Source organism: Blennius ocellaris, assembly GCF_963422515.1.
Source record: "Blennius ocellaris genome assembly, chromosome: 19".
Classification (NCBI taxonomy): Eukaryota; Metazoa; Chordata; class Actinopteri; order Blenniiformes; family Blenniidae; genus Blennius; species Blennius ocellaris.
In genome coordinates, this window is record NC_137668.1 from 6,712,775 (window position 1) to 6,726,857 (window position 14,083).

The window sequence follows — 14,083 nt, forward strand, 5'->3', positions numbered from 1 at the left end:
TTTGAGTTCTGACTTTTTCCTGTGCATGCACATGTACGTAAAGAACAATATGCTATAAACATTAACAATAGGACAATATAGATTTTAGAATGAACAGACGATAAATTTGGATCACTCAACTATAAAACCACCAACATGGACTGGGAGTCATGTCACTCTGGAGGACACCATTGTCATTATTGTACTATAACTATTTGCTATGGCCTTGGTGCACATCTGTAGTTGCGGCGTATTCTAAAAGTAGCATTTTCAGTGGCTCAGAGCGCCGTTGTCATGTAAACTGACCCCCAAATGTGCAACAAAAGTTCTTGTTTTTACTTGAAAACACTGTTGTGTAAATTGGTCTTTAAACTGGGAGAGTTAGAGCATCACAATGGGATTTAATAAAAAAGAGAAAGCAGATTGACGACCATCACTTGCTCCTTTATTGATGGAAAAGTGCTGCAGACTTACACTTAAAAAAAACAACAACACCCGTATAAAAGTCAGTAGCACTTACGGGCGGCGCCAACTGCTAACCTATATTGATCTTTACACGCTTTTGCTCTTTCAGCAGCACTTCCCAGAGCTCTTTGAGAGCCTTGCCAAGCAAATAATGGGAAAACGCATGACATCTGCAAGAGGAAGGCGACCAAACGAACAGAGAGAAGACGAAGCCGGGAAAGAGACGGATGCTTGTTGATGTTTACTAACCCGCGGTGGTGAGAAAATGAGGTATTTTCCCACCAAAGCATTAATTAGATTGCTATCTGGATTTTTCTCGCGGTGGTGTGAGTCGACAGTGTGCTCACACACAGCTGCAGGCCAGCTGAGTGCGCATATAAAAGGCCTAACACCGCCACGAATCCCACCTCCTACTGGGACACAGGCAGCATCTTCTCCACACGCCACTCTTCAGGAAACACGTCTTTCAATTCGCTTTAAACGGATTCGTCATCGCGTTGTGTTTCTGGCTGGCCATGAAAAAGGAAAAGAAACACCCAAGGGACTCACCAGGAAGACTCCATTTACACAGACACGTCTTATTCAAGAAGGACTCTAACAGCGTACAAACTCTTCTAGAATCTGAGTAAACGTGTTCCAATAAAAGGAAACACAGACAGAAAGTTGACCACAGGCTCAAGAGGTCACGTTCCTTCAAGTTTGAACTTGAGACGTTCTTTGAAGTCTTTTTTTTTTTTTGGGGGGGGGGGTTGATGATTCTAAATCATCAATCAGCTTGACAGGGGACGTGACCGGAGCCGCAGGGGTTCACCAGCCACACGTTTCAACTGTGGCCAGGTGTAAAGTGCTCAGAGGCCGTCCAGTGGGAGCACTTGAGAGTTTGTCAGAAGGCGTGTTAGTGAGGGGAGAGCTGCTGCAGATGCCATCACTCATTGAATAAATCTAAAATTGAGCGGAGTGGACAGTGCCGTGATCCAACAAGAGCAGTGCATCATGTATGATGATGAGAAAAGGTAATGAAATGATGCCTCAACGTGCTAAATATCTTTGTATTTGACAAATCAGGCCTTTTTTGTTTTTCGTGAAGCGCTAAAAAGATAACTGATGGACTATTTGGATAAAAGTAGAGTAAATATGTATAAGCCAACAGTGAAGTTCAACGCAGTGAATTAAACCTGACAATCTCCAGCAAAGCTGAATGTTATCACCTTTGTAAAACAGTATGTTTAAAAGTATTTCAGCAGAACTGTTTTACTGGATGTCATCAAATTATACACGTTTACCTGATGGAGGAGCCAATTGGTGCAAGTGACGAGACTTATTTGTCTTTACCATTGGGTGCTTTGGAGATCAAAATGAGTTTTAATTAATTCAGTTTATCAGCCTGATTGGAAGAGACATAAATTTGATGTTTGCAGAACTCTAACTGATCCTCAGTTTAAGTCACAATATGTTTCCTGTGCAGTTGATTGAATGATCATACGTGTTGCTTGAGTTTTAAGACGTCAAAAACAATTATAAATAATGTTTTGACTTGGAGGCTAAAATGTTGCATTTCTTTCTGATAAAACATTCACAACCAACCACAACATCCAGTCAGTGGAGTGGAAATCAGAGACTAGTTGCAATCAATGTCTTGTGAGGCCTCTGTCAGTCAGTGATGACCGTGGATAATGCATCCTGATGTTATTTATGGAAGACAAGCTGTTGCTTGTGCAGCACTTCTCCATCACAATGATAGACCCAACGGAACGCAGAGCTACAAACTCCTCTCAGTGCTGCAGCTCTGTTTTTTCCTTTTCTTCACAGTTTACACCCGAAGCTTTTTCCACGACGAGATTGGGCTGCAAAGTAATGGAGGTTAGTATTTAAGCTATTCTAGTTTAACATGTCTGGAGGTGTCGCCTTCTCAGAGAAGTGAGAACTGAGAGTCTTCCAACAACCTACAGCAACGGTGTCAAACACAAGGCCTGTGGGCCAAAACCAGTTGACAAAAGGCTCCAATACGGATAAACCACCAAGAAAATTGTAAGAATTTCAAAGTAATCATTGATTTTGTTTAAATCTAATTTCTTTAGAGTTTTCTCATTTCTTTAGCGTTCGCGACACAACACAACACCCTGAGCTGAGATATCAGTGATGCTGCCATGAAAGCTCACTACCTCATGCTATGAAAGCTCACTACCTCATGGCTATCAAACGAGCCTCAAACTGTCAGGGTTTATAAAAACATGCATAATATAACAATTATAGGAGAAGAATTTTGAACATTTCACTGTATTTTGCATCAGAAGGTTTCATTCAAGTTGGGTTTAACTTCATTTTCTCTAAAAAATTGTTTTATTTTGCAGAAAAATAGACCTCTGCATCACATAACTATTGCAGTGTTTTACTGGTCCGGCCCACTTAAATTGGGCTGGAAGTAATACACAACGACAAACTAAACTAAATGATTAAATCAGATGTCTGCAACCTGCGGCTGAAGAGCCACACGTGGCTCTTTTTGTCTGCAGTAGTGGCTCCATGAAGCTTTTTTTTCAAAATAACACTTATCTCTTGGCCAACAAGGGATTTTTAAAGTAAAGTAAAGTAAAATTAGGAAAAAATAACTAAAACTACAAGGAATGGAGGAAGAAAATTCCTTGAAAAAAAAACGTGAATAAATGCTTAGAAGAGCCAAAACAGTTAAAACAGCTAAAATGTCAAAATTGTCTTTAAAAAAAACACCCAAACGCTGGAAAAGAGAAGTGAAACTGATCAAATCAGGTACAAAAGCAGGTCAAATGATATAACATGTTAAGTGTTCATGTTCATGTTCGTGGAAAATGACAAAAATGGCTCTGTTGATCATAAAGGTTGCAGACCCTTGGGTGTTAAACAATGAATAACGACTTTAAGGTTTGAATGTGGTGACAAATTCAGTCGACTAATAATTAAGTCAAATTTGGCAAAGCCTTGTTATCTTCTGAATCCACAACCTGGTTTAAAACAAGCGCTCTGCTGAAACCAAGAGGGGGCGGAGGGGATCGTCCGCAGAGGAAAAGGATGAAGGTCCTCATAAATCTGTCCTCACTGCTGACTGTTCAGTTGAGAACCGCCTCCTGAAGCGCACACAGCAGATACGCCGGCCGGTACATGCGGCATTGAGAATACAATTAACATTTAAATAAGTGGCAGTGAAATGCAGTCATATTTGAGAGCCACACAGTTGTGGCCTGTGCTCCATGACCTCATGACAGACTCTGCTGTCTGACAGAACATGTCCTTCCTCTCCCTCCCTCCCTCCCTCTGTGGTCTCCACACAGCTGAACAGACACCTGCTTGTTTCAGCCTATCCTTCCACACTGACAGACACTTTCCAGACTGTTCGAAATGCCGTGTTTTTTCACCCGTTGAGGCTGCTGTGGTTCAAAAATCCAGGAAGCCAGGACCTCTCCCGGAAAAACAAACATGCTTATTTGGACCACTTTACATTATCGTAAAGTGGAGTTTTGATGCACCGCTTAATCCCGTCCGATGACAACCTGGTGAGCCGGTTCTTTTCTGCAGGACACTCGTAAGCCTAACGTCAACACAAAACACCACAACAATGGCTTTTTACAGCTGTGGGTATGTTAATATGCAACAGCTGTTTGATAAAGAAAGACATTCTTTAATCCTGCATCACATCCACAGCTTGAACTATTCAAAACTTCAAGCATATTACCAACGGACAGCTTTATGAGCAAAGAGTTAAAAGCACTGCTGAAAGGATGGATGATGTTTCCCAAGGCTGATATTGTCAGTGACTTTTTTTCAATCTAAATGTCCCCGTGTCATATCCGTGCACCTTCGAGCTTGACATCTATTGGTACGTCGACTAACGGCATTAGTTTGTCCCAGAACACACCAACTTGGTCAAACTAAGTTGCTAACTAAGCAACCTTGGCCACAAGTCAAGTATTACCTTGCTGGAATAAGACTTGAACAGACACACTATCTCTAGTAGATTCGGACCAGAAAGAATTACGAGGTAATTTAATGTGAAATTGGATGTTTTAAATAGAACTTTGATTTTTGAAAACTCAAAAATTGGCTGGAGGACTTGAAAAAAGAGAGAAACCTAGCATGTAAGCCTTTGCTGGTCAACAGCAAAGCACTGGTAACCTCAGGAAAAGATTGAAATCGAATCAAGAAGAAGTCCTGACGATCTATAACTCTACTGATAGGGAGAAGGTGACGAAGTAACGGTAGAGTGTGGAGCAGACGGTTTGCCTCCTTGCAGTTTGATAGTTTTCAAAGGACTGACTTGGCTTTGGTGTTAAGGTAAAACCAAGTCAGAACTATATTAGAACTTAGCAATCTGTTCTCTCTGGTCGAAAACGAATCCTTGATTGTCAACCTAAATGGTAACAATTTAGTGTTGCTGCGATCTTAGCATTTGAGTTCGTCAAAAACAAAATTATCTATTACATTTAACCTTTACGAAAGCCAGCAGTTGGAATTTTTGCATCCAAACCCACATGTGTCGTCATGCCAACGTTAAGATTTTCCAATGTGGCATCGAGGGAAACAACAAAGTCATTGAAACGGCTCCTCTGGGGAGAAGGAAAGTCTGAGCTAAGGTGAAGCGAGTCCAATATTTAGTAAAAAGTCAGAGAAAACATGGGCCTGGTAGTGGCACTGTGGAGCAAATGTCTAAGGATTACCACAGTAAGTGAAACTGGAGTTTGGTCTCAAGGGGAAAAAGTTGTTGGCATTATATTTTTATTAAAAGAAAAAAAACCCACACACATGCGTTATTCCATTGATGCCTAAGGGCACAGTGTTTATGAAAGCACCAATGACGGCGCTAAGGTTTTGGCGCAAGTTCAACAAAACCATGGCTCTTTTCTACCCGTACAGTAAGAATCCTCACATCAGTCGTGCCGTTTTTGGTTGGTGCTCACAAGAAACAAAGAGCGATGGAAGGAGTTGACCTGCTATGGCAACACCTAATGACAACGTTTCTAAAATAAGGAAAAGAACACTTTTGTAGCAGATGAAAATAGTTCAGTTTGATAGTTAAGTTAAGTTTAAACACTTAATTTTTGAGTTTTTATTTCAGAAACATTTCCTGCTTGGATGTCAACGTTTTGAAAACTATGTCCTTTCGCACAGAAACGACAGAAAACAATGCAGTTAGCATCCAGAGTGTTTTCCAAAAGTTGCGTTTTTTCCCTCATTCCCATGGAGATAGAGCGTTTTCAAAAACCTGTGTTTTCCCCTGTTTCCACGGAGATGAAGTGTGGGCGTTTTATTCAAAAGTTGCATTTTCTGCTGTTTACATGAACAGAGTCATGCTGTTTTCAAAAGTTGCCTATTACTCCAAACACTCTCACAATTGCAATGGAAGTCCTCCGTTTTCACTCGCAAATCTTGTCGTTTCAACTCAGATGCTGAGAGTAAGAACTTCAAGATGTATGAGCATAAAACACAAGTGAAAACGATTCCTATATAAAGATGGCATGGCTAAATAAAGAAACCCAAGTGGTGTTCAGCCTGAGCTCAACTTTCCAGCATTAACATACCAAAGAAGGAAAACTGTTCAAAACATTCAACAAAGTGCTGCTGCATTTAATGTGGAAACCCTTTGATGGTCAAAGCTTTGATTTACTGCACCAGCGATGGGCGTTTAGATTATGGAGGAATAATGAGACTAAGCAAAGATAAGTTATCGTGAGCATTTCAACTTGTTAGGAAGTCCCAGAAAAAAAACAAACAAAAAAAACAAAAATTTTCTTAAATTATGATTAAACTAAATTACATTATGATGCAGTTTATTGTACAAATCTATGTGCAACCACTGGAAAGATAAAAGAAACGAGCAAAAAGAGACATTTGGAGTCAAACCTTCATCCTAAACAGAATCTTTCCTAAGCTTAACACATCCTGTCTTTGTCCCAGCGTTGAACACAGGCGTCCATCTCACCCCACACCGCCTGTCACACCGTGTTCACGACCCGTAAATAGTAGCTTGTTGTGTCCGGGACGAATTTAGCGATTCCTGTTTACGCTCCAGGCCGTCGCACATGTTTTCGGTTTATGGTTTGTTTTCGATTATTTGCGGATGCAGCAGCCGAGACTGCAGAGCAGCCACCAGAAGTGCTTCGTCAGCAAAAAAAACCATAGCCCCCTTTTAAAATCCGACACTGACCCTTTCACTGCTTTCATGTGGTCTTGTGTTCTTGGAAAAATGAAAAAAGGCTTTCAAGAGTTTCACTCAGAACAAAAGGAAATGAGTTATATGCAGGAAACGTGCTACAGTCGCAGTGATGATGTGAGCTGTCAGACTGCACCGGACTGGGCCGTTGCTTGGGAGTCGGTGGGAATACAGATGCAGGAGGCTGCATCCCCAAACCACCGGCGACACATCTTGAATCAGTTGCCGACGCATGAAAACGTAATCAACCACAACCGTGGTTTCAATCACGATCGCTGCAACAAAGAAAAATAAAATGTTAAAGCCCCGTGAGGGAAGTCATTAATTTCAGCGAATGGCGGAGAAATAATAAGGCTTTGAACTAATCATCTGTAAATTATAAAGTTATTACTAGTTTGGTTTTGCAACTTAAAAGGTCAACAAGCACCACAGAGATGTGAAAGTCTTCAGGGAGCTCTGAGAGCACAGATCTTCTGCTGTTGGTTTCATTAAGGGGAATGATGTGACTGAGGTGGGACGTGAGAAAGTACAAATACTTTGTTACTGAGTAGATTTTTCATGTGCTTGCACTCCATTGGAGTAAAACTTACATTTGATCTATTTGAAGCCCCTCATGTCATTGCGTTCTTCATAGTGCCTCATTTATTGTTTTAATCTTGGAGGATGGGGACACGACAAGGCAAGACTTTTGGCCCCAACTGCCTCAATTTTAGCCCGTTTCCATGGAAACGCACATTGTTGTCAAAACATTGCGAAGTAAACTCGAAACGTTTGTAACGTACTGTTGTTATTTTTTGATTTGGGTGTATTTTGTACTATACAACACATCTCACTCTATTTAAATGGCTTTTTTTATTAATCATTTGTATCATTATATTTTACCATAATTATTCTACATTATCTTTATTATCATTCCATTGCAGTGCTTATTTGTAATTCTGAGGACTTTTACTGTTGTCATATTCATTTCATGTATTTGATCCCTACAGGGAAAAGAATTGGATGTCCAAACAAAAGCTGATGATGACATCATCCCACTGGCAGTAGCTGCAGAGACGTAAGATTTAAGGGGGAAAAAAACCCAAGACAAAGTGACTTTTTTAAAGTTTTTCCTCGATCGTTGTGTTTATGCTATTTTTCCACAGTATTTCAGTAAATCGTGATGAAAAATTCGCCACAATCTCATCTCAACATGGGTAATTGAGGATTACCACATCAGAGCAGGAACAGCAGCTCACCCCATGGTAGTGGATTTGTTAACATGTGTTCGAATGTTAAGTTAAAGTCCCTCCATCTTTTTTGCCCTGGGATCATTTTGAGCGAGGTCATGTCCACTGCAGGGGGGGTCACCCAACTGCACTGGAGACTTTCAAAGAGTGTGACATGTTCTTATAAATGAATTTCCGCTTTGTTTCCATCCACATGATATGATGTAACACACAAGTGAGTCAACTTACATCACATTTAAGGTTTTTTCCCCCCAGTGAAATACATGAGACTTGGCAGGTATATTTCATGAGAAACATTCAAGCTTGTCATGAAATAATACAAAAACAATTAGGAGATATCATGACGATGACCACAAAATGCTAGTCGAGAGAAAAGTAGCCAGATGTTGGGGGGGGGGTTTCCGGACCACTCTGGTGTGTGTTTATACTCTGCAAGTGAAATTTTACACAGTGTAAATGACTTTCTTTCGCTTCATGGTGAGGTAGTTGCATGGTTTTTGTTTAGACATTCAGCAGATGCTCACTCGTAAAGTAATTAAGGTTTGGACACAAAATCATAACACAAAAAATAAAAAGCTATTTCATGCCGATTGTTTCTTTACTCTGCTGCAGAAATTATCTTGTTCAGTTTTGTATTTTTTGTTCAACAAAACACAGAATGTTTTCTAAACTAACAGGACTGGGGGCAGTTTTTGATTTTATAAGACAAAGGACAGTGTTTTTTAGTCAAATATTAACATTTTATGGGCCGTTAAATATACTGTTAAAGTTAATGAATACCCAGAGGGGCCAAAAGTACTAAGATCCTCCATTTCAGTAGAAGTACAGAGACTAGAGTGTAAAGTAGAGATAATGATTTGAGTGTTTTATTGAAGTAAAACTTCAGGTTCTGAAATGCTCTGTGATGATGTGGATGTGTTGGTGGACATGCAGGAATCTTTAATCAGGTACAATTGTTAGTTTTGAAGACATAAAAACACAGGAAGTTGTAAAATATGGTTATTTGAAACATTAATTGAGGAACACATTTAAGCAATCAGTCATTAGTCATTATAATTTCATGACTTTAAATCCGTACTACAATCGATGTTTAAACACTTTTGTGCCTGCGACATCTGTTGAGCAGTAATATTAGTTCACGATCAAGAAAACCAAACAAATTCCTCTGAGGATTTACACCAGAGTCAATTATTGGCAATTGTTGTAATTATGGAATATTACTGCATGTTATTTCTCCATCATTACCATTTTCTCTCTCCAATCATCTGCTGTGTCATCATCCTCTTCGTCAACTGTGTCCTGGGCATTCATGTCATGCTGGATCATTAAAACCAATATAATGTGAGGATAATGACCATGTGTGCCGCAGATGGCATTTGCAATGTGTGTGTTCTTGGAATAAAGTGTAGATATGTGGCACTCGGATGTCTGTCGACACGCAACTCATTATTGAAAAATACGAAGCGGCGAATTCCCCCCAAGGCGACTCAGGACTCGGATGTTTGGGGGGAATCGTTACCGTGGAACAGGTGGTTGTTTGTGAACCTGTTTGTTTGTTAGTTTCAGCAAGTTGTTTGTTTAGCAGTTTGCGCACATTTGTTTGTTCACGTCGTAAATATGTTCCTCATTTATAACATTTTTCTTTATTTACTTGTGTCTTTGTGCTTTTTTTAATCATCTCAGCAGTCAGCTCAACTCATTCATACATGCTGATCGCATATTAAACCCTTTTTTTTAACTGTATCCATTGGTTTTCTGTCATTTTAGAATGCTTTTAATCTATTTCAACCATATTTCCACAGGTAATCTTGTTGCAGGACAGTTTTGTTGTATCCAGTAAACAATGACAACTAAAGCATCTAATCTATCAAGATTTCTTCCAACTTTTTCAAGTGAAAATGGAAAACTTTTGGTGTGTTTTGGATGTCCGTGGATGAACTTTTTAAAATCGGCTCTCAAGGTGGGACTTTTTGAAAACATTCCGGCTCTTTCTCCATGGAAATGGGAAAACGCCGCTACTGCTCACATAACCAACAGCGCCAACTCATGGCCTGCCATGCTAATTACAGCTTTGTCAGCATTTTTGCTGTTTCCATGTAAATGGAGATCGTTTTCTAAACGCAAAAACAACTTGTTATTATATGAAACGTCATGTAAACCGGTTCCTCAGCCAATAATACACCAGCCGCTGCCTCGAAGACAGACCACCAATAATAAGGTTCTAAATTGAAAGAGAGTTCTGATTTTCCTATCATGGATTTTTTTTTTGTTTTTTTTGTGCTGCCAGCTCTGTTTGTCCACCAACAAACACCAGTGACAAACAAAAGCTGCAAATTCGCAGCAAATCCTTTTATCAGCTCCATTTCTCCAATCACACACAGAAATGCTAATGTTTCCACAGCGACAGCTCCGTTTGCAAGAATATTTACAGCATGCAGCCTGGAAATATTTGTCCCTGGTGCACTCAGCCAGAAGCCCCCCCCCCCCCCCCCCCCCCAGTCCTGAAAAAGTGAATCATGGCAGAGGATTATAAATGTGGCGCACGCACAAACAGCCTGAGAGCCGAGCCTCTGGCTCCGCCAACATCTGCAGGAGCTCCAGTGAAGGAAACTGGACCGCGATGCCTCGTTTTAAAAGCTTTTCGACGTCGTGCCTCCTCCCTCATTTACGTGCGACCCCGAGGTCGCATGCAAATACATTTGAATGTCCTTCTTACAAGATCGTCAGATTGGAAGTGAATGCACTTTTTTTTCTTTTTTTTTAAACTCCAACTGGTGTTGAATTCAAAATGTCAGATGGGCAATTAAGCTTGAGCTAAAGAGACTTTGTAATCACTGGGACCCGGCGTGGACAATGCGGCTTTTGTGGCCGGGAGGTCTTTGTGGTGATCATAGGTCAAGATATCCACACACATAACTCCAAATGCCACTCGGGATTCCAGCGCACTGACGGACGCAGCGGTGGCATATTGGCCCTTCTTCTTCTTGTCCATCTGAAGGCCAGAATGAAAACTAATAAAGGCGGCGACGACCTTCATCCCAAAGATTCGCCATTACGTCATGCACGGAATTCCGCTGCGCTGCTGATTGCGGCGCTCGCCAGTCGGCGTGCACAACGCTGCGAGGTTTTGCCTGCTTCCACTCTCTCAACGGAAAAGTAAAGCCACAATTCTTTGTGCACTAATTGGGAACATACCAAAGCGTCCTGATTGATCTATTAATCAATCTGGTTTAAAGCTGTGACAGCACACACAGCAGGAAGAATAAATTGTTCCGAACAGGAGCAGAAATAATTTAAACCAGCGCTGAAGCCCTGAAGGTCTTCTACGACCTAAAGCCTCGACATTCATGTATAAGCAGAGCTGACAAACTTTCCAAAGAATGTGGAGAAGTGCATGTCGCACGAGTCACATCGCTGCCTCCTTATTAGCAATAGATGTACAGTAAGTCGAGTCCAAACAGAACTTCTCTAGAGTCTTTGCACTACAGGCAGTTTGAAGACTCCATCAATGCATTGTTCTATTCTGATTTATTACACTGAAGGTGGCAGGGCGCTGGAGGTTATGGGCAAAATGAAAAGACACATGTTGATGCCTCCAGGCATCTTTACAGTCACTAACAGGCATGTAATGCATGTGTGTCGATCGCAGGAGAGAATCTGAGTACCAGGAAGAAAAAAACCCACACATGCACAGGGAGAACATGCAAACTGACCTGAGCTGTCAGCATTGTGTGGCTGAGATTATATATTAAGTTCATTAAGTTCCGCTGGAGTTACATCAGTTAGTGGGAGGAAGATGCTCTAAAATCTGGATGTTAGTGGGAGGAAGATGCTCTATAATCTGGATTATAGTAGGAGGAAGATGCTCTATAATCTGGATGTTAGTGGGAGGAAGATGCTCTATAATCTGGATGTTAGTGGGAGGAAGATGCTCTATAATCTGAATGTTAGCAGGAAGAAGATCCTCTATAATCTGGATGATAGTAGGAGGAAGATGCTCTATATTATGAATGTTAGCAGGAAGAAGATGCTCTATAATCTGGATGATAGTAGGAGGAAGATGCGCTATAATCTGAATGTTAGTGGGAGGAAGATGCTCTATAATCTGAATGTTAGTGGGAGGAAGATGCTCTATAATCTGAATGTTAGTGGGAGGAAGATGCTCTATAATCTGAATGTTAGTGGGAGGAAGATGCTCTATAATCTGAATGTTAGCAGGAAGAAGATGCTCTATAATCTGGATGATAGTAGGAGGAAGATGCTCTATAATCTGAATGTTAGTGGGAGGAAGATGCTCTATAATCTGAATGTTAGTGGGAGGAAGATGTCTATAATCTCGATTATAGTGGGAGGAAGATGCTCTATAATCTGAATGTTAGCAGGAAGAAGATGCTCTATAATCTGGATGATAGTAGGAGGAAGATGCGCTATAATCTGAATGTTAGTGGGAGGAAGATGCTCTATAATCTGAATGTTAGCGGGAGGAAGATGCTCTATAATCTGGATTATAGTGGGAGGAAGATGCTCTATAATCTGAATGTTAGCAGGAAGAAGATGCTCTATAATCTGGATGATAGTAGGAGGGAGATGCTCTATAATCTGAATGTTAGCAGGAAGAAGATGCTCTATAATCTGGATGATAGTAGGAGGAAGATGCGCTATAATCTGAATGTTAGTGGGAGGAAGATGCTCTATAATCTGAATGTTAGCGGGAGGAAGATGCTCTATAATCTGGATTATAGTGGGAGGAAGATGCTCTATAATCTGAATGTTAGCAGGAAGAAGATGCTCTATAATCTGGATGATAGTAGGAGGAAGATGCGCTATAATCTGAATGTTAGTGGGAGGAAGATGCTCTATAATCTGAATGTTAGCGGGAGGAAGATGCTCTATAATCTGGATTATAGTGGGAGGAAGATGCTCTATAATCTGATTTAGAGTTGGAAGATACTCTATAATCTCAATATCCAGTATTATATGTTAATAGCAGCAAGAAATATATGAGATATAAAACAATATTCCATTATTTAAAAACAGCTCTTATATAGGAAAGGTCATGTTTTCATCCTTTATAAGCAAGTGACCAGCAAAATACAGTACATGGCGTAACAGTAGCTGTGCATAACCAGCACTGGTTAAAATTCACAAAGAAAGACATTATTTTATTCAACAAACTGTAATAATTGAGTTGAAAAGTGCAAAAAAAAATAGCTGCTACAATATTCACAAGATCTACATGAAGGGATTCCTTGTGTTAGTGCAAACTATTCCAAATCAACAGCACACACTTCTTTCAGTGTAGAAAAGCAGAGCTTCATCACTCATATTCACCTCCTGCAATCCCCTGAGCAAGCAAAAAAAAAGTTAAGAGGGGCAAAACTCTTCAGCAACAAGTTGTCGGAGCACATACCGTCCAGCAGCTGATAGGCGGAGGAGCACCGGCTGCAGAACCGGAGGGCGAGCAGAAATAATCCAAATAACCAGCGAGGAATGCTGCTGTCCCGGACCATCACACCCCCCCCAAAAAAAAACACCAAAAAACAAGATGAAACAGTGAGAAAAGTTGCCAGAGTTGATTTGAAAACAGCTTCTTTATGGAAAACAAAGAGTGTTTCATTTACCGTGGAGTCATCTTCAGTGACGGGGAGTTTGGGTCCACACTAAAGTTGCCCTGTTCATATGTGGTCGTGATACTGGAGAGACGGAGAGAGAGAGAGAGAGATGGAGCCCACTCTGCCTCTCTCTCTTACTCCCTCCAAACTTAAAACCACTCACTCTCCTCCTCCTCCTTCCCCTCTCTCTCTCTCTCTCTCTCTCTCTCTCTCTCTCTCTGGTTCCCAGTCAAACAAAGGCAGCTTCAGTGCGTCGGGACTCAAGGGGCCCTCTCCACGCTGAAATCCGACTCCCCGCGTCTCTCTCCGGGCCGCTGCTTTCTAATCCAGCCCTCCCCTCAGACATCACAACTCCAGATACAAATTAACACACTCCGGTTAAGTCCTCCTCCCCCTGTTTGGCCCGCGCCTCCTCACCGGCGTGGCTTCCTCCTCTCACACCGGGGCTTTAAAGTCTTTCCCTGGCCTTGGCTTGTTGGGGCGGAGGAGGCAGGAGGAGGCAGGAGGAGGCAGGGGGGGGTTGAGGAACAACTTAGGATTTATGGCTCTTTCAAAGGCGGTGAGGAATTAGTTATCATTAGATCATGGAAAATATCTAAACGTGTCAGATTTAAGTT

General features: G+C 41.1%; 1 protein-coding gene across 6 annotated transcripts in view; it reads right to left on the minus strand.

Annotated features, from left to right (window-relative positions):
• LOC308144264 (uncharacterized protein) overlaps positions 1-13,635 on the minus strand; it is a 74,848-nt gene extending 61,213 nt beyond the window's left edge. For 5 of the 6 annotated variants that reach the window (XM_080515348.1, XM_080515347.1, XM_080515345.1 and 2 more), the window contains exons 1-2: positions 13,476-13,591; positions 13,265-13,350 (exon numbers count right to left, since the gene is read on the minus strand). In XM_080515348.1, the coding sequence (XP_080371474.1) occupies positions 13,265-13,350; positions 13,476-13,486 (97 nt within the window). In that variant the 5' untranslated portion in view covers positions 13,487-13,591. Of the gene's footprint in view, positions 1-13,264; positions 13,351-13,475 lie in introns of all 6 variants that reach the window. The other variant, XM_080515344.1, reaches the window with a different exon arrangement.
• Positions 13,636-14,083: the final 448 nt, after the last annotated feature.